Source organism: Micropterus salmoides, unplaced genomic scaffold (assembly GCF_014851395.1).
Source record: "Micropterus salmoides isolate LMB-PRFRI ecotype aquatic unplaced genomic scaffold, ASM1485139v1 Ms_hic_scaffold_2, whole genome shotgun sequence".
Classification (NCBI taxonomy): Eukaryota; Metazoa; Chordata; class Actinopteri; order Centrarchiformes; family Centrarchidae; genus Micropterus; species Micropterus salmoides.
In genome coordinates this window covers 25,157,932-25,179,166 of record NW_024041150.1, presented here as the reverse complement: position 1 = coordinate 25,179,166, position 21,235 = coordinate 25,157,932, and the positions used below count along the sequence as shown (strand labels likewise).

The following is a 21,235-nucleotide window of genomic DNA, read 5'->3' as shown; positions in this document are numbered from 1 at the left end:
CAGTAGATTGTCTTTTCTTCATGGCATATTTGTTTTACAGCCCATCCATCCATCGTCAACCGCTTATCCTGCACACAGGGTCGCGGGGGGCTGGAGCCAATCCCAGCTGACATCGGGCGAAAGGCAGGGTACACCCTGGACAGGTCGCCAGTCCATCGCAGGGCCATGTTTTACAGCCCAGTGTATAAATATATAAAAAAACAATTTAACCATCTTTCTGTGCATACTGTCAGTTTATTTTTATTTTTTATAAATCAGGAAGATATGATTTGTTATGTAACAGCCTGTACAACGCAACATACAGAAAACAAAATAAAAATAAAACAATACAAATTAAATTGTACAAAGCAGCACTGGGCTGTAAATAACCCATGTAATAATATTTCACATTTCTGTTTGGAAGTGTTGCCAACCCCCGTAGATCTTCATCTTCCATCAGTCAGATCACAGCTGCTCTTAGAAGGTGACTGAACTTTCATTTTTGTCCTTTTATTTTTTCTCAATGAGTTTGACTCATCAGAACTGTGCCTTAAAATGTTGGGGGGGGGGGTTCAATGCAGGTTTTTATCAAATTGGCAACAGGACTGAGAATGGTGTGAAAAACAAAGACACGCTTTGAAAAAGCTTCTTCACATTCAATCAACCATTAGGTGGATGTTTTAGATCAAATAAAACCCTTGTATAAACATTTGACACGTGTAAATCAGCGTTAGTTAAACTGAAAGATCTGCAGAGCCCTACTTAATAACATTCACATGTAAACACCGGTGAAGGTCGTGGGATGCAGACGTCCTCCTGCTGATCTTGAATTGATTCTAGATCAGCAGGGAACAGAGTGAATAGCTAGATCAGCGTGGAGGTGTGAGTGGGTCTACAGTAAACAATGCGTGGGGGGCGAGACAGCAGGAGTGATGTGGGAAAACCACTTGAACCTTTTGGCTTCAGTCCATTTTTAAAAACATCATTTTGGGAAATTCGTTTTCTTGACTAGAGTTTGCTAGATGAAAAGATAACCACGTATCTTAGTGCGCAACTCACACCGGCTCTGTACGCTAACATGAAGCTACAGCCACAAACCCACCAATCAGCAGCTTTTAACACTCACTAATTAACATTAGCCGTTTATTACTGGCCAATAAATAGTTCAGCACTAAATGTAAAATGGCGAACGCTCATTTTTGCACTTCTGTTTCTGTAACCTAAGGATTAAACAAACATGACAAAGCATGTTTACTTTGGGAATTTAATGGCTTTGGATTGCTTTCAGTCTTGTCGCTAAGCTAAATTAGCCGGCCGCTTGTTGTAGCTTCATATTAACCAAACAGACATCTTATCATCCAAAATTTACCATTCATTATCTCAATATATAATAAGTTTTAGCTTCCCAAAAGGTGCAGGAGGTTTCAAACCCTCCAGTTTTCTCCACAGTTTTAAAGTCTGTGAATAATTTTCCACTTAACAGGACCAGCCAGAACAGAAACGCAAACAGGACTGATAAAGTAGCCAGACTGCTAATGTGGAGACATGAAGAGGACAGCAACATACAGAGGTACACATGTGTAAACATTTTTTTTTCTTCCTCCAGTTTTAAAATCCCCACCCCTCAAAGACAATCACAAGACACTCTTGGGTTCATTCTCAGATTCAAGTGTCTGGTTTTTTCCTTCTATTTTTGTATTTTTTTATTTATTTTCTTTTACCCACGTTTCAGTCTTTTTAGGTGACAGTCCATAAACGTGCAGATTCGCAGGGGACAGCGCCCCCTAAAATAAAACACTGACCAGAGCAGAGGTGACAAGTGTTAAAATAAATGCCAAAAGAAAAAAAAAAGCTGTTTGAGGGTGGAAGAAAACAAGTTGGAAGAATGAGAACAAAAATGTGGCAACATAACTAACTTTAGCGAATGAACCAACATGTTGTGTCGATGAGAAGTTAGTTTAAAAATCGCCCACGAGTGTCTGAAACATAAAGTGCAGGCAGTGTCTGTTCTTCTTTGAAACCGCCGTCGCCCCCGGCCATTAAAAGAGTCCAAGAGCAAACAACCAAAAACCAACTAAATAAACAAAACAAATCAATAATGCTGAATTGTCAACAATCCACAGTAGGAACAGCTGGATTCCAGAGGAGTCTCTCGCTCAAGGCAGGGGTTGGATTTGGTTGTCAGTTCATTTAAAAGTACGAGGAGCGCCAAACGGACTCCCCCCCCCCCCCTCCCCACACTTGTACCCGAATGCCTCCCGCGCCCGCTCCGGTCACTCGACCCGGATGAGCAGTCCGTAGAGGAGCGTGCCGCCCTGCTCCTTAGTGATCCACTCGATCTCTGAGTTGCTGAAGCGAGGGTCAAGGGGCTCGCTGTGGCCAAGCGTCTGGGGTCCCACCTTGTAGGAGCCGGGACGCACACACACCTGGAATCCCACCTGAGCCTGGTGGCAGCGGTGAGAACGGGGGTCCTGGAATCTGCATTAGAAGAAGACGAACTATCAGTAAGGGCTCTCTCTCCCCTCGTTTCCTGTGAGCTCGTCACAATAGATAAAAATAAATAACACAATAAAAATACCAAATAATTATTTACCTTTTTGGGCACAAATTTCAAAATGCAAATAAAATAAGTGGTTTTCTGAACCAGGTGGACTTACTGCACTTTAGGGGCAAAGATCTCCATGCCGGAGTAGCGCATAGTGGGAGAGAGCCGCACTCTGGGAACCTCCCTGCCGGGGGCGCTGTTCTCCTCTGGCTCGCTGTAGCCGTTAGGCCCCTCCGCCTTTACCGGGGACACTGAGAAGATGGACGACGTCCCTGCATCAACAAAACAACATTCACAAATTAGGCTTTAGTTTTAGAAGCACACCTTCCGGTCATCTGCTGAACTCTATGAAAAACAAAGTTTGGTTTGTCTTTCAGTGGATTAAGGTCTAGCCCTCTATGATATGCATTATTTTGCCAGTGGGTAAAAAATTACTGTTGTGTTTTTTTGTCATAAAATGGACCAAGTAAACATTTACAGAAATTTTAAATAAAAAAAAACATTTTGGGGGTAAACTTTGGGGTACATTGCCTTAAAGCACAATGGTAAAGAATGGAAAAAGAGAGTTATTATTTAAAGTTTGAATAAGATTTCTTAAAATACTCAATGAACATGTTTAATGGCTTTACCAGTTTAAAATATAAATCATTTGGAACCGCCTATAGGAATGAAGGCAAAAAAGAGAGTACACATATTTTACATTAAAAAATTTTAATCTAATCACCAAAAACATGCTGAAAATCAAAACAGAGTTACCTTCCATCAACTCCTCATTTGTGTTAGATTTAAATGTGTGTCTTCAGTTTTCTGGTGCTGTTTCAGGGCTCAATACTTAAGGAAGTCGACATAGCGTAGAAAGTCAACAAAATGCATCGCATTATCAATAAGTGAAAACAAGTTATTAAATAGGTTTCCTCGCTATCTTATACTCACACCTGTCACTGCACTTTTATCCTCACTGCTCTTCTTCACTCTTTTCCTAGTCTGCGTTCTCTTATTTTTCTTGCAGGATTTCCAGCAACTCACCGTTTTCCTCACTACTAAATCCTTATTCATCCTCACTACCATCAACTGGAAGTGCCCTTTTCTTTGATGAACCATAGAAAACCTTTGTGTTCATCCTCTTAATGGAAGAACAATGTGTTTAACCCTATATAAGCATGTGCTCTGCAGGCGTAAGGTTAAAATATCCAGTGTAAATTTTATTTTTTTTTATTACGGTCTTGTTACAACCAACATTATCAAATGTATAATTAATGAATCAATTAATGTAAAAAATTATGTTAACTGTTACGCTTTTGATCAGTATATAAACCTAAATGCACAACATTAAAAAAATGGCGGAATTCCATAATGGTATGATGTTGCTTAACTATAAAAAATGAAACTTTACTCACCTATTAGTGTGAATATAATTTTTCTGGGTAAAAAAAAGGGCCGTTTAGTGGAGAGAGAAAATGGAGCTGAACCATGTGTCAAAAGCAGCACTAAAAGGATTCATAATGGGGGCCAGAGAATCATGTGACAAATTTTAACACTGCTATTGGTTTCCTTAAGGCCCTGCAACTCTTTTACAGTAATGCATCATATTTTGGGATGTTTGGTGGAGGTGTACTAGGCCAAAAATGGGTATGTTGCCCAGAGGCAACACCGTACCATACAGGTCTAGGCAGGAACACCCTTGAACCTCCGTGGCACAGGGTGTGTCTTTGTAAAAAGAGCATGTGTGATTTTTCTTACCAGCCAGCAGCTGGCTGTGGTCCAGCGTACGTCGCAGAGCTCCTACGCTGGTGCCGTGGTACGCGATGTGCCACTTCTTCAGTGCATTAGAAACCTCACAGTGGGGCTTGATCCTGCACAAAGAGGACATATGCACATATTAAGGTGCTGGTCATATTATTAGAATATCATAAAAAAATTGAAATTCCATTCAAAAAGTGAAACTTGGATATTATATTCATTCATTACACACAGACTGATATATTTCAAATGTTTATTTCATTTAATTGTGATGATTAAAGAGGGTTAAGGTCAGGCGAGTTTGCTGGCCAATTAAGAACAGGGATACCATGGTCCTTAAACCAGGTACTGGTAGCTTTGGCACTGTGTGCAGGTGCCAAGTCCTGTTGGAAAATGAAATCTGCATCGCCATAAAGTTGGTCAGCAGCAGGAAGCATGAAGTGCTCTAAAACGTCCTGGTAGACAGCTGCGTTGACCTTGGACCTCAGAAAACACAGTGGACCAACACCAGCAGATGACATGGCACCCCAAACCATCACTGACTGTGGAAACTTTACACTGGACTTCAAGCAACGTGGATTCTGTGCCTCTCCTCTCTTCCTCCAGACTCTGGGACCTTGATTTCCGAAGGAAATGCAAAATTTACTTTCATCAGAGAACATAACTTTGGACCACTCAGCAGCAGTCCAGTCCTTTTTGTCTTTAGCCCAGGCGAGACGCTTCTGACGCTGTGTCTTGTTCAAGAGAGGCTTGACACAAGGAATGCGACACCCTGAAACCCATGTCTTGCGTCTGTACGTGGTGGTTCTTACAGCTGCAGTCCACTCTTTGTGAATCTCCCCCACATTTTTTGAATGGGTTTTGTTTCACAATCCTCTCCAGGGTGCGGTTATCACTATTGCTTGTACACTTTTTTCTACCACATCTTTTCCTTCCCTTTGCCTCTCTATTAATGTGCTTGGACACAGAGCTCTGTGAACAGCCAGCCTCTTTAGCAATGACCTTTTGTGTCTTGCCCTCCTTGTGCAAGGTGTCAATGGTCGTCTTTTGGACAGCTGTCAAGTCAGCAGTCTTCCCCATGATTGTGTAGCCAACAGAACTAGACTGAGAGACCATTTAAAGGCCTTTGCAGGTGTTTTGAGTTAATTAGCTGATTAGAGTGTGGCACCAGGTGTCTGCAAAATTGAACCTTTTCACAATATTCTAATTTTCTGAGATACTGATTTGGGGGTTTTCATTAGTTGTCAGTTATAATCATTAAAAAAAAAAAGAAAAAGGAATGAATACTTGAAATATATCAGTCTATGTGGAATGAATGTATACGTTTTACTAGTTTCACTTTTTGAATGAAATTACTGAAATAAATCAACTTTTTGATGATATTCTAATTATATGACCAGCACCTGTAGACACACATGTAGCAATGAGAACGCTGCACAGACGTTACAGATGAATAGATACACAGATGGTAAGGCAGCAGACAAGGTGAATTTAATTGTCCCATTGATGTCATTTTAATTTCTCATTGTAAGAATAAACACATGCACTAGCTTATTAGTTTCCTCATTGGCAAGTGACACAAAACCTGCTACGTTTTTCTGTACTAGCTTTCTCCGGTCATTGCTTCATATGGATCATGGTGAGATTAAAGTAGTATCCAGTCATTTTATAAACATTCTCCCTGGTACTGTGAAGTACACATCTACAGCTGTTGGTAATACTGTTACTGTGCCTCTCAAACCGGTCCAGCTCCATCATGTATCTGACTGGGAGGTCGTCCTCTCACCTGAGGGCGAAACGGCACCATCCGAAGGGTAGGGCGTAGTCCCGCGGCGGCTCTCCTCTTTTGTAGTACGCCTCGTCACCCCGGAGCTTGTGGCAGGACTCACAGTAGCACAGGTTGTACTTCGCGTCTTCGTTAAAATATCCATCTTTTTTACGGACAGTGGAGGAGAAGATGGTGATAGTTATGTGATGTCAGACCGAGACGGAGATCGTGGCAGAGAGGCTGGAACAACACTCACCTGGTAACGTGAGCAGATCCTTGAAGCGCGAGCACAGCGCCTGGTACTCGCAGGTCTTGTTGGGGTTGACCTCGGGAGGCGGTGTCCAGCACACACTCTCTTTGATTCCTGCATGTAAAAACACGACAACAAGAGTTTAAAAGACTGAAAGGAAAAAAGGAAAAGATAAACAGTAAACGCTGGCTGCCTACCGTCAACCATGTCCGCCTTCTCCATGTCACCCTGACAACGGGCCTCACCGCTCTCTCCATCCACAGCTGGCACGTTGTTTGTAACTATAGTAACCTGGCATGATGAGACATTCATTAGCATATCTTAAGATTTGGTTCATAGTGATGTAGTGCTGAAATTATTAATTGATTAGCCCAGCACCAGAATTATTTTTTTTAGTGTGTAAGTTTTAGTGGCATCTAGTGGTTCCAATTATTCTGACACCACGTCACCATCAGTCACTGCATGTAAGAGGACCCGCAGTGTCTGTAGATAGAAATGTCTCATTCTAAGGTAATAAAAGCGTAATGGTTTATTATGTAAGGTCTTTTATACACCACTGAAAACATAGTTACGGATATTAAATTGCATTTCCGTCAAAAGATCCTTTAAGTAATTAATCAAGCAAAAACATCAAACACAAGTTGGTTACAGCGTCTCAAAACGTCAGTTGTTGTTTTTTCATTCATTTTAGATTTAATATTTTTGATCAAATAGAACAACTGATTTGAAGACGTTACTTGGGATTGTAGAAAATTACGCTGCGCTATTTCTTTTTTTTCCCTGACATGTTATAGACGTATTAATGGATCGATTAATCTAAAAAAGAACAACTCTTCTGTTGTTCTTAAACTGGGATCATACTGTTAATCAACTTTGATGAGTCTGATGACATATAGACGTTTCTTTTTGAAGCTGATCAAAAAACAGCTTATCAAGAGCGTGTGGAGGTTTTGGGGTGATGGTGAAGCGATAACTTTATTAAAGGAGTCACACTGTTTTGTACTTAGGATTTGATAAACATGATACTAGGGTTGAGTGATCATTTAATATTACTGTGTATCGCCCCACTATATAATAATATTCTTACAAATTTCTAACACTGTGACAGAGACACGGTAGTTCACAGCTGTTGTGTCTAAATGACGGGTAAATTCAACCAAATTGGGATTATTCTCTTATTTAAGAACTCTGTTATGACCCTCTGGACTTGAAATAAAATTTTATGTCACAACTCATGTGGTCTCCCCACTTTGTCCGAGTGTGATACCAGAAGGGAACAGGACAAACTGAAGTATGTCGGCGTCTGCAGCGCTGACCTGTTCACACTGGCCGTAGAGGTCGATGAAGGGGTAGCAGGGCGAAGGAATGTCCTGCGCTGCCACACCCTGGTCCATGCCATTGACGTAGAGGTGAAGACAACTGTTGGCGTCCACCAGCAGACCCAACACCGTCCCCTCCGGACAAGTGTCCAGATTAGGACCATAGTTCTCACAAGTCTGAGGAAAAAGGGTGATTAGCAGAAAGAAAAAAACATTTGAACAGGAGAGAAAGAAAAAAACGAGCAAAGACGGCAGGGATCGGAAGGATGATGATGGTAAATGAAAATAGAAGAAAGAGTAGGAAGAGACACCAGCAAATGAGAGACAAACAAGAAAAGATCAATCAGTCAATGAGACACACTCACACACACACTCATGTAAGACAAAAATCAGCAAACATGACAGAACGATGTGTGTGTGTGTGTGTGTTACCTTTAGAGAGTTGTGGAAGACAGAGTCTCTCTGCAGCAGCCAGGCGGAGCGTTTCAGACAACACGCTGTGGAGGGGAAGTTGAGACGGTCGGGGGAGTGACCTATGACCCCTAACGACAGCGACGACGTCCATGACGGGTTCAGACGGTCGATCTGAAACTGGTGACCGAAGAGTGGCAGTTGACAGGCTGAAAAGTCACAGCTAAAATACCTTGTCGTTATATTCAGTACACATTTTACTTGTAAATAAACTTGTGGCAAGAAAATAAAAGGGAGAGTTTTTCTTATAAATATAAAGATATATTTTTGTATTCCTTTATTATGGACATAAAATTGACTAAAATCACAATTTTCAACAAATGCCAGTATCTTTAACTGGTCATAGTGTAATAAAACAGAGAACATAAGGGAAAAAAAGGAAATTCCCATGCTGATATTTAGGAAAGTAATTCTACATTTACATATTTAAGTACTGTATTAAGCTATTTAACTGAGAAATATCTTAATACAGTAAATCTGGAAAACAGGTATTTTTTTTACTGTTTTCATTCAACATGGAGCACTATGTCAACACTGCCTGCCTTTTATTTCAAACTCAGTTATTAAAATGAAGGAAATTAACTTGAAAAAATAGCCACCTGCCCTCCCTATAGAGAGTCAGTACCGTAAAGTTACCTGGAACAGCTGCTGGCGAGCCAGCGGCTGCGCAGTGACCAGCAGACCCTGGTTGTAGCTGGATACTCTGGCCGCTGTCAGGTTCTGGTTGGACAGCTGGATGTTTTTGCCGTGGTTTTCCAGGAACGCCATGACGGTGGGCACCAGCGCACACGGCTCCGTCTCCACCTGGAGGCAACAAGAGGTGACGTGAAGAGTCGGAGTCATCTCTCAGAAAACACTGTGTGTTAACAGACAAACTGTTTGAACCGCCGCCTCCCTTTAGGCTCCTACCTCTCTGACGGGGGTGCTGTCCTCCTCTCCTTCGCTGCAGCTGTCTGAGGAGAGCGAGGGCGCCTTGACGCTTTCCATGTCCTCCATCAACGAAGCGCTCACGATGGACACTGCCGTTATCCGTCCATACAGGTCCAAAACTGCGTACACATTCTGCAAGGAGCCAGAGAGAGGTGCTGAATACCAGGTAGCTGTGTACTGAAGGTGTGTTTGTGTGTGTTTGTGTGTGTGTGTATACCTTGGCTACTGCAGTCGCTGCAGGTCCCATGTCTTCTCCATCGATGAAGATGTGCATGGTGTCGTCGCTGCACCTCTTCACACCCACACGGTTCCCGACCTGAGGATCATATTCGGTGAAAATCAATCACTTTAAAACGGGAACATCTTTTCAGCTGGCAGCACAGATTTGTTTTCTTCAAGAAACGCACAACGTACTGACAAAATGAATAATCTGTTCTGCTTTAAGCTTTATCCATATCATCATATCTTCTTTAGATCATCGATGTGTCGAAAATAATCAAGACTTAAATCAATGAACTTGAAGACTGATGGATTAAAGTACACAACACAGTCACAATATACTCACTATTCAGGTACAGAGTGTTAAGGTATGTGTGTCATCTGCATTTTTTACCTTAAGATCAATATTAAATAATGGTTTTGTGTTGCTAAACTACCAGATTTCTCTTTTGAAATATTAAATATTAATGCATTGTTTGGCCTGAACTGTGGGTCAGGGCTTTGAAGCGGCCAGAGGGAAAGTCAATGAATCGGAGACAGCAGATGAGATCACTGAGGGTTTAAAGGGGGGCAGCTTACCGTCAGCCGGTCCAGTGAACAGCAGTAGTTCTGGCGCTGCAGCACACCGTTGCGACGGACCTCAGAGCCACAGAGCAGCCAGGTGACCTTGGTGCGAAGCTGCGGGAGGGAGGGGGAGAGACCTGACAGCGGGCAGGACGGCAGCTCCGGGGGTGCCAGTGTGGTCAGACCGATATGCAGCGAACCGCACCACTGCTCATCCACCTCATCAATCCTCACCTGCAGAAGAGGACAGAGACAGAGAAATCAGGAAAGAGAAGAAACAAGTGCCAGCTACTGGGGGAAACAGAAACCATGCAGTGTTTTTTCCAGTATACGCAAGTCCTGTTATTTAAGATGTTAACTTGAATATTGCTTTAGGTCCTTTTTCAGCATTTCCTGGTAAATATAAATAAATCAAGCCCTCGCTTACCTCAAACAGCTCGTCTGCTTTGAGTTCCTTCCCACTGAACACAATGCCATGAGCATAGCCACCAACTCTGACGGCCTGGCAGCCATCACCCAGCAGCACCACGTTCTTGCCGTGTTTGCTGTGGAGCCGATGGGCCACGCCTGCTACTACACATACAAAAGAAGAAATATGGAGATGAGGCTTTGAGGCCAAATGATATGTGAGATTTGTGTTATTTATTTTACCAAATAAAAACGAACACAAAGTGTTTCAGAATTCATGGAAGAATAAATATTTAATATATTATTATAATAATAAAAATGATTTCACTTCATCCTTTTACAAACTTTTCATACAATTCCCAAACTTCTTGACTTGCCTATATTTTTCAGGTTTTTCAAGGCTTTCCAGACCTGAGCACCCTGACCCTGACGTGTACCTGGTGAGTGGATGGGGAAGCTCTTCTCTGTGATATTGCTGGTACAGAGGCTGTTGTCCAGTGGGCCTGAGGAACTGGTGATGGACACCTGAACACACTGACCATACAGGTCGATCACAGCATACACCTCTGAGAGAGACATGGATGAGGTATCGGGTCAGCAATTTCACTCCAAACGTTCACTCCAAACCTCAAGCCAATGGTTTTCCAGCAATATCTGATCCTGATTCCTGACCTCTATTGACTATTCATTACCTGGTGGCAGACCGGAGCAGGCGACACCTTGGTCCATGCCGTTGATGTAATAGTGGAGGTCACCAGTAGCTGAGCGCATCATGCCAATTCGTGAGGCTGTGGTCAGGGAGTCCAGGTCACAACCGTAGTTGTTGCGCATCGTGTTGCCATCCTGCATGATGGCCGTTCCACTGTGGGAAAATTAGTAAGACTGAATTGACCTGATTACTTGTGATTACTCTGTGCATCCACAAATTATTACATTTTGTAATAAATTCTCCTTTTTCATGTTGCTCTATACTTCTTCCAGCAGTTATGGGAAAATAACCTAAAAAAAATTTAAGTTTATATCGGTAACGGGAGTAGAGTTTCTTCATTTTAGGGCTTCCGGGTTTAAAAAGGCTGAGAATTAAATTAATTATTAAGACAGAGTACATCATTATAACAGCTAGATGCACGTTGTAACAACCTAATAAAAGCCAAAAATATAAATAATATGGTAATACAGCGTTTGAGTTGTTTCTCATAACGTTCTACCTGAGCATCCAAGTGTCATAGTCGATGTCAGTCATAGTGTTGGGAAACTCAAGCTCGTCTGGCCTGATGGCCGTCACTCCTGGACACACAGAGAAATCACATGTGAAATACATTTACATGTCTAAAGTGATGTTGCAGAGTTTAATGTTACACACAGCACATACTGACTTAAATAGAAACACCTCACCTGCTTCTATTGATCCCGACCAGCGGTCCACCATCTTCTGAATAACAATTTCAAACAGCTCCCCATCTCGAAGGCACCTACAAGGAGGAAGTTTAAATCCTGAGTCAGCTCCTCCAGTACTCGTGTGTATCTGGTGACTACTTAACCACGTTTACTGATGTCTAATTATTTCTTATGATCCCTAGATGGAAACAAAGAGCTAAAAGTTTTCCTCACCTGTTGGAAATGACAATAGCGTCGTTGAACTCGCTGCGGCAGTTCTGCCGCAGGGCGGTGCGCCCCCCATTGGTGATGACGGCGTTGGTGCCGTGTAGGTGGTGGAAACGCAGGTCGTTGGTGGTGCTGGCCCCTCCTACTGAGCAGGGGCTCCCGGGGGACATGGCCGTGGGGCCCTCTGAGCTGTCCTCTGGGAGAGGGGGGAGGTCCACTAACAAAAGGGAGAGGCAGAGGAGGGGGAATAGATAGAAGTTCACATTTTCTGAAGAAGAATCTCAGTTATTTTAGCATCCTAACTCTTTTCCTCCTCCCTCTCTCACCCATGTCGTCCATGATGGTGGCCTGAGCAGCCTGGCCGTAGAGGTCGACCACGGCGTAGACACTGGGAGGGACGTTCCAGGCTGCTGGACCCTGAGCCACACCGTTTACAAAGAAGTGGAGGCTACCATCTTCTTTCCGCACTACGCCTACTGTGTCACCTGCCTGCAAGGGGGAAAAGGGGTTAATTAAAAGAGCACACTGAGTAGGGTGCAGTAAGGTGTGTCTCGGGGCCTGTGGGTGGGGAAAAGTTTTCTTACAGTATACTTTTGAATAATATAGTCTCAGTTTTCTTAAAGATGAATAGAATAGTGTAATGGTATTGTATAAACTTAGCCCAACTTAATCAGGAAACAATAAACAGAATCGAAACTTTCTTTATTAATTAGAACATTAAATACCACAAAAATTAAAATCCCATCACTACCCAGCTCTCCCCTCCAAGCCTAGCTGACTGCCAGAAATACCATTTGCTTTGTCATAACACAGATTGTAAAATGGCGATTACTTCTGAAAAGACAATAGGCTCAGTCAATATAACAGACCAAACGCATGATCCCCTCCAGACTTACGTCTGGCGGAGATAATAAGAAATGACTGCGCAGGAAAAGGTCAGAAGTGTTGTGGGAGGAGGATAAAAAGGCTGAGCTTATTAAAGCTAAGTAATGAAGCACAAATATCACTCACCTTGAGCCGGTCCAGGTTGTGTCCGTACTCATCCAGTATTGTCGTTCCGTTGTGCATCACGCCGTTCCCCGTCATCATCCACGTCCCTGGAAAACAATCCTGTTTTTTTTTTTGCTGTTCTGTTTGAAAGGTATCTCATAAACTCTTCCACATTGAAAGAACATAGCACTAAAACAACTTTTATTTACTTTTATATACTTTTCATCCATTGTTCATCCAGTATGTCAGACTGAGAGTCAAAAGAATACGCACTGTAACAAAATCAGATTTATCGTATTTTACCTGAGCGCAGGTTGGTCATGGTGGAGGGCAGCTGCAGGTATGCAGGGTTGTGCGTTGTGACACCGATTTCGATGGAACCCGCCCACTTGTCCACCATCTTGTCAATCCGAACCTGGAACACCTCGTTGGAGCGCAGCGGCCGGCTGCTCAGGACCACGCCATGGTTGAAGTCATCAGTCGCACTGTGTAAGCAGCGTTGTTAGCTTACAACTATACAACTGTTTCATGTTTTAAGTGCTGCATGTAGAGGATTTCTACACGTCCTCCATTGCAAGCTTTAATATTTTTTCACACTCACTGTGGGCGCAGCGCCGTCCTGCCCTCACTGATAATGGCGGCCTTCTGGCCACAGTTGGAGTGGAACAGAAGTCGGTCGGGCCCCTCCGAGTCTGGCGTGAGGGAAAGAGAGGGCCTGGGCCGGCCGACGTCGGGCGATAAAGCCCTCATGATGGCGTTGTTGCGTCTGAGGCGGTCACTGTGGTTGTGGTTGTGGACTATGGTGACTTTGACGGCCATGCCGTAGAGATCGACCACACCATAGACCACACCGGGGGTCTGGGCTGCCGCAACACCTGGGTAAGACACTGAGTGGTTAGGAGTGGAGACAACACTCAAGGTTATTTGGTTATTTTCAGTTATTCTCATTAATTCTGGCAATTTTGCAATAACTCAACAGCAGATGTTTTTTTATCTAAAGCATCTTGGGATCCCAGATAACAAAAATATAGAAAAAAAATGTGTTGATAATAATGTAAAAGCAAACAGATATGTTCATGTTGCCCTTGCCCTGATCTGTTCTGATGGGTCCCATCATTATCAGTCCGCCCGCCCTCCCCCAGCAGTGGGCGTCCTTCTACCATCATGAAGTGTCCCGACGTGTCTCACCTTGGTCTATGCCATTGATGTAGAAATGGAGCGCTCCACTTGCTTTGCGCATCAACCCTATGTGATCTCCCTCCTGAACATGGATGAGAGGAGATGGAGATTATAAACAACAGACATACTTACACTATAGGTGGCAAACGAAGTGTAATGTGTGTGTATCTCGTCACAAACCTGAAGTTCATCAAGGCTGAATTCACAGTATTCCCTGCGGGTTCCTTTCCCATTGGTCAGTATCCCACAGCCACTCATCATGATTGTACCTAAAATCAGCAGCCAGAATAATGTCATTCATTTCACACTGAACAACTCCTGTTTTGTTTGATACAGTTTCCTGTGTGTGTGTGTGTGTGTGTGTGTGTGTGTGTGTGTGTGTGTGTGTGTGTGTGTGTGTGTGTGTGTGTGTGTGACCTGAGCGCAGATTGGTCATGGTTGCAGGATAGTCCAGGTTGTTGGGATTGTGTGTGGTCACGCCGATCTCTATTGAGCCTGACCACTTGTCCACCAGCTTATCAATGCGGATCTGAAAGTATAACAGAAACACATTTAAACTAAATGCAGAGATCTTCTCCGTTCTGCCTCCAGCACAAAGTGATGAATATCACCAGACCTCCAGGCATGAAATACAGTAACATTAATGACTCTTTGTCTGTGTGGCCATCCTCAAGTATTTATTCTTTGCAATCTTCTAGTAGTGCTTAAACAGCTATAAATCAGTCAGTGGATGGACTGGAAACAAATTAACAGTTTTGATAATCAATTAAACATTTCAGTCATTTAACAAGCAACATTTCTTTAGTTTTTTATCTCTAGAAATGAAATATCTTGTATCTATTGTCACCTTAGGCTTTGGAAAACTGTGTTGGGCCTTTTTTACTCTCAATTATTAATCGAAAAACAGGTTTACATTGATAAAGAATCCTTATTTGCAGGTCTACTTTGAGCGATGAGTCAAATTATATTATTATTATCAAGGTTACTGGTCAGATACACTGGGATATTTATTAATTCAGTAACATCCGCCTGTTGGGCTTAATAAAATTAAAAACCATGACAGTAGAGTATATAAGTAAGTGATCACTGGTTAGCGGTCAACAAACATCCCAGCACGGAGTTGTGTGACTGTAAACACCTCAAACATCTCGTTGTGTCGGAGCGGCCGGTTTGTCATCACCACGCCGTTGTTGAACTCGTCCAGTGGTCTCCTCCGCTCCGCCGTTTTGTTGTTGTTGCTCAGTTTGATCAGTGTGCCACATTTCTCGTGGAACAGCAGTGCGTCGTTGGTGGTCATCCCGCCTGTCACAACCCCTGGCCCGACCCCTCCGTTACCAGCCGGGCTGTTATTAGTATTTCCACTTTCTCCAGCTCCTCCTCCTCCTCCTCCTCCTCCTCCTGTTGTCGCCACCCCACTGTCGCTGTTGACCGCGCCTCCTCCACTGCTGCCGCTGCTGCTCCCTCTGTCATTTCTGGCAGAGGAGTCAGTTCCTGCATTGCCGCCGCCTCCTGCTCCTCCTCCACCGCCACCATCTCCCCCTCCACCCTCATCCTCAGCGCGATAAAAAGATACTATTGCGTTGTTGAACACATCAAAGAGCTGGTGCTCTGTTAGAACTGGAGAGAGACATAGAGGAGGAAGAGGAGGGTGTAAATGCTGGTCATGTTGTACAAAGTCCATGACCTGGTCTGAGGAGGATTTTCTTACCTGTGTCAGGCTCCAGGTTGTTGGGGAACTTGTCTGGTCTGCTGTGACTGCAGCTAAGCTCAGGCACTGACAGGGAGGAGAGTGAGCGGGAAACAGCAGGTGAGAACAACAAATCCCAGAGTATAGGTTAGAAAAAGAGAACCACATTGATAAAAAGGCCCCTTACCTTCATCTCCATTCATCATTCCATTCATTGCTGCCACATTCATCAGTGCCGTGATCCCTACATCCCCTTGACCGCCGCACACCACCATCTCTTCCTCCTCGTCCTCCTCATCCTCGTCCTCCTCGTCCTCCTGCTCTATTGTCTCTTTCTCTGCTGAGGGTGGCTCACAGCTCACCACAGTCACTTGAGTGCACTTTCCGTACAGGTCCACCACTGCCCAGAGCTTGGGCGGCAAGCCGCTCGCGGCCGCACCGCAGTCCTGCCCGTTAACCCAGAGGTGGAGATCCCCGCGGGAGCTGCGCTGGATGCCCACCCGGTCGCCCTCGGCTAGCTGGTCGAGGTCGCGGCCGTACTCCTCCAGGACCGAGCGGCCGTCGCGTAGCACCGAGCAGCCCGACACGATCCAGGAACCGCCCTTAAGGCCTGTGGCGCTGCTGGGGAAGTCCAGCCCGGCGGGGTCCAGCGCCGTCACGCCAATCTCGATGGAACCGCTCCACGAGTTCACCTGACGAGAAAGAGGGGGAAGATTTAATTAATATTCACATTATCAACTATTTGCACACAAATAATCACTGCCTTTACACTTTACCAGAGGCTGATGTTATGTCTGCATTTGCCAAAAGACTCGAAGCGTTGCATTTTTTGTGATAGGAAATGAATTTCGTAGAGATGATGTGAAATTTAGAGACACCAGAAAGAAAGAAAACGTAGTAACAAACCAGTTGTCAGCAGCTGCTCCTCCGATCGCAAAAAGACTGGTGTGGGAGTTGCTGTTGAAAGAGTGAAGCAATGTGCTAAAAACTGCAGGTAGTAAACTATAGAAAACAAAGTGTGCCTTGTTGTCTGATCCTTCAGGTTATTTTTAGTCGTTCTGTCAGTGAAGAAATCAGCTCAGGGAGCGCTCCTTTGAAAATAAAGAAGGACAGTGTGAACACGCAGTTCGTCATAGCAAAATGTCTGGCAGAAACACCATTACTAACTTACAATACAGTGTGCAAAAAATTAACCCAGGGTCAAACAAATTCATTTCTCATTACCGGTACTCTCCTTAAAGAACCACCCAATGGGCACGTAGCAGCATCATAGACTACTGCAGCACCAGCATCCACCTCCCAAGATGAGATGATAAAAACATATTGATGCAGAAAGGTAGTAGAGTGCTCACTATATTTAGAACAGGTTCAGGAGAACAGAAACAAAAAGTATTACATCTCGCCATTGTCAACTGATCCAACAACACATATGCAACCCTTGGGCTGCTATTGCAAGTGTTTTGGGAAGTTTGGAAGCTTTCATCCAGTGTGTGCAGATACTCTCCATTTTTAATTTTTATTTTATTATTTTTTTATTCTCCATTTTTTTTGGGATATGATACCCAGAAAATGTGGGGAGATCCTCGTGTTCCTCAGCTAAAAGTGGAAGGAGTCATGATTCCTCAGCTGTTTCGATAGCCAGATGATGGCCAAATCTTCTTTCCACTGTACAGTGACTGAAACAACGACAAGAGGTCTGAAAACGCAGATGCTTTTGTGGTCCAGCTGAGATGATTAAACCTGCGCACACAAAGCAGCAAACAATATTTAAGCAAGCAAGCTTCACCTCCACGATAAAACAGTTTCACTGCTAAACCCCTTGTGTTTTTGTATGAAATTTCGATCATATCGCATAACACGCAGCCTGAGAAATCCACTTCTTCCAGGAAACACAAAACTCACCATCAGCTCACAATGATGTGATACTTTATTGATCTCCAGGGGTGAGTTCTATTTTTTCATAGCGATTTGCCTCCATGATGTAGATGACACAGTGCAGCGTCAGCTATAAAGCAGAGTCAGCGCAGCTGGTGGAGAATAAGAGTCCTGCTTAGAGACACTTTAGCCCACCGGATGCTTGCCGACACGGTGGCATGAACCCACGTCACGACATCCAACAAAAAGCCATGCAGCTTGTTTCTCAAGAAAAGAGAAGCGACTCAAAAGTGTTCTGCAACATTAAGATCAATATTCAACCACTCCCCGTTTCCCCTGGTACTCCACAGGACTCTGGTTTAAGTTGGCAGAAATCCACCCAGATGAAGTGACCTTGAGCGTAACATTGAAGCCCCACCAGCTCTCGAGATGTTTTTCTGCAGCTCACCTCCACACCGAGGAGATCTCCAAGATGAATATAATTTTTTTAAATACTGTCCCGTTTCCCTCCTTCACCTGTTCCCGTGGTGTGCTCTTCAGCCGTGTGGCAGGTGCTATGCAAGGCAGTGTGCTAGCCCCGGGTATCTGGGTTAACAGATTTAGAAGTAAGCCTGACCGGGTCGCTGTGTGGAGGAGACAGACATCTCCTTCCCTTGCTCATTCACTTATGTAACAACAGCCTGTGGGTGTCTACCTCTCAGTCTCTCTCGCTGTTCAAACGACCAATAACTACAGGATACAGCCATACACGCCAGGCAGGAGCACTGGGCAGCTTTCGAAAAGAATAAAAAATTAATTGCATCAAAAGCAGGGCACTGCTGAGACAATACAGACCGTACACACACACACACACACACACACACACACACACACACACACACAAAACATAACAGATGAACTCTGTATAAGGGAAAGGTGAATATTAACATTTGAAACAACCAGGTTTTAATTATATATATATATATATATATATATATATATATATATATATATATATATAAAATAATTCTAAATACTGACATGATTTTGACAGTACCACACTAAACTCCTTTATATTAGAAATGCATGGCTTTTTTATAAAGTCCACACCAATTTTAACTAACGTGGATATTTATTATTATATTAAGTCTTAGTTAGGGCATAATATCGCCAACAAAACAGAACATGACATTGATGTTGGGTTTTGAGGCTAGTATTGGCTAAAGTGCTGCAACAAACTATTTTTTTCAGGCTCGATCCATCGGCCAATAATTTCTCAATTAATAGCGATGAATAGCTTAGTCCACAAAATAGTGAAAAGTGTTTGTCCCGACTCGTCAGAACCCCAGAGACAGCATCAAATAGCCAGTTTTATATGATAACCGGCGCAAATCCCAGAGATATTCAGATTACAATCATATAAGTTTTTAAAAAGCAGCACAATATGCGAGAGGCATGTTCTTTCTCTCAAAGTTGGATCAACCCTCTAGATCCCTTCGTGGACCACAGCTTTAAATACAAACCCAAAACCACTGACAGTGTTGCACCCTGGACAAACTGTCAAATACATCGCATAAGTTTCTCGTTTATCAAAATCCACTGTAGCTTAGTGGATGGCAGTAGACAGTATGGGCAGTCATGCCAATCCGGCACTCTGTGATGGAAAAGTATTGATTGTCAGACAGGCAGTGCATGTCACGACAGCGCATGAGGCTGTTTATGAGAGCTCTTATCAGGCGGAGAGCGCCATAAACGGTGGACAATCATATACGTACAGTAGGTGCTATTAAACCGCATGTCTAGCTTTACTGGCACACATGCAGCTTCGCCTCATCGTGGTAGATTTCCTGAAGAACTATATGACTGTGTGTCTTGACTGGACACACTGTCATTCGGGGGGTCGGGGGGTCGGGCAGTTGGCGCCTGTTCAGGCTCAAGGGCTGCCATGTTGTTGACAAACCCAGTATGGTTGCATGACTGTAGAGGCCACTACAACAGACAAAGCTCCCCTATGCTTGTAAAAGCCAAAAAGTAAACACTGTGCACAGGCTTGTGTGATGTGACAGAGACCTGAGTCACATTGAGCACATAGACAGGCACTTATGTTGACGATCTATGAAAGGCTACCAGGAATATATGCTTAAACCTTAAGGGACATTTTAGGTTAAGGAATGAGAGGGAGGCCTTCCCAGAAAATGGGAGAAATTGATCACCCTCTGTGGAAACAACAAGGACACTATCATAACTGGATCTGGATTCATCAAAGGACAATATGGACCGAAAAACAGTAGAGTAAGAAATGTATACTCCACTTGATCCCCTATTCTTTGGGATAAAAAGTGGTCCAAATAAAGTTAAATTAAAAGCAAATGTCCCAGCAATGAGGCTGAAAGAGTGTATGTTTGCACCAGAGTTATGGCTTTTAGTGGTCAACCTCCTCATGCCTGAATATGGATCAAGACTCACCAAGAGGTCAAGCCGAGTCCTTTAACACGGAACTCTGGATGTTATTAATGACACGGGTAGACGACAGCAGCGGCTAACTGTGTTTGTTTAGGTTCACAGACAGCCTGTGAGTCAGTAGGATAGTAGCCCAGCCTGGTAGTATGAGCACTGCAGTATATTATTAGCCTCAGGGACGGACTGGCAGCTACGGCTGTCATCGACTTCTTCAACACAAAACTAAACAGAGACACGTTCACCAGCTCACTTAACTCACTGCTGTAGAACAATAAACAAGTCCTTATCAACACACAGAGCCCCCAGTAGCAGCTTTTAGAAAAGCTAGCCCGGGCTAGCCTGAGATCGCACCGCCTGCTCCTGCTAGCGGCTCATTAGCATAGCTAGCTGGCGGAACCGAGGCAACGCGGACAGGTTATCGATAGCTCAGTGATCACACCTATCGATGTGTTAATCAGGTCCGCCTGCCCGCCTGTGACAAATATCCGACAGTGTCTGCAAATCGCCCCTGAACAATCCGCGACAGCCGTGGTCGCTGTCAAGCCGTGTGAACCGCCCCGGGTCGGTGAAGCCCCTCACTGCGGACCGAGACACCGGCCCGTCCCACCAGCGCGGCTCCCGCTGCTCTCATCCCCGCTCAGCGGCAGGCCTGTTGTTGTTTACCTTCTTATCAATACGGACGGTGAAGACATCCCGGTCCCTCAGCGGCTCCTTACTAAGCACCAGGCCGTGGTTGAACTCCTGGACTGGCTGGTTGCGCCGGGCGGTTCGGTTCGAGTTGGACAGGCCGATCAGCTTTCCGCTCCGCGGATGCAGCTCCGCCGCCATCTTCAGTGGGCGGCCAGTGTTCACGACACTCGGGGTTTGCGACAGTAACGTTATGTTAGACGGTAGATTTCACACTCACAGCGCCGCACCCAGCTCTGTAATACAATGGCTAAAACATTCATTTTAAGCTTTACACTTGTCTGCAAACAATGGTGTTGTTTTAAATATGACATTTAAACACTAAATACAACGTTTATATTTAAGCTTCATAGAAATCGAAGCCTTCATATTTAATTTTAGCCCTGTTTCTGTCTGAAATGTACGATTTTTTGTTTTTATTTTTTGGCTTTAGTCTAAATGATGAATGTGGTGTCCTCTGAAGGTAAAACATTTTGACTTCGGTGGACATTTTATTCATATATAAATACCGCAAATGACCAAGAAGAAGACTGAACTGCATATCTGCCAAAATATTTATAGTGTGTGAAGGACAAAAGGC

General features: G+C 44.0%; 1 protein-coding gene across 2 annotated transcripts; it reads right to left on the bottom strand.

The window, feature by feature from the left end:
• Positions 1–214: 214 nt before the first annotated feature.
• Positions 215–21,076, bottom strand: neurl4 (neuralized E3 ubiquitin protein ligase 4). 2 transcript variants are annotated; one of them, XM_038732697.1, is made up of 29 exons: positions 20,632–21,076; positions 15,842–16,346; positions 15,676–15,741; positions 15,106–15,584; positions 14,385–14,496; positions 14,148–14,236; positions 13,977–14,049; positions 13,390–13,663; positions 13,092–13,273; positions 12,810–12,895; positions 12,125–12,287; positions 11,805–12,015; positions 11,589–11,665; positions 11,402–11,480; positions 10,886–11,055; positions 10,571–10,759; positions 10,213–10,358; positions 9,801–10,019; positions 9,220–9,318; positions 8,982–9,134; positions 8,709–8,876; positions 8,034–8,192; positions 7,599–7,778; positions 6,480–6,573; positions 6,289–6,396; positions 6,051–6,195; positions 4,265–4,377; positions 2,637–2,796; positions 215–2,457 (listed from the first exon to the last, which is right to left on the bottom strand). In XM_038732697.1, the coding sequence occupies exons 1-29, from the start codon at positions 20,794–20,796 to the stop codon at positions 2,253–2,255; spliced, it is 4,869 nt and encodes a 1,622-aa protein (XP_038588625.1). In that variant the 5' UTR covers positions 20,797–21,076; the 3' UTR covers positions 215–2,252. The 2 variants fall into 2 exon arrangements, with proteins under 2 accessions (XP_038588625.1, XP_038588626.1); XM_038732698.1 differs by having other exon boundaries at positions 10,631–10,759; positions 20,632–20,838.
• Between the last annotated feature and the right edge of the window lie 159 nt (positions 21,077–21,235).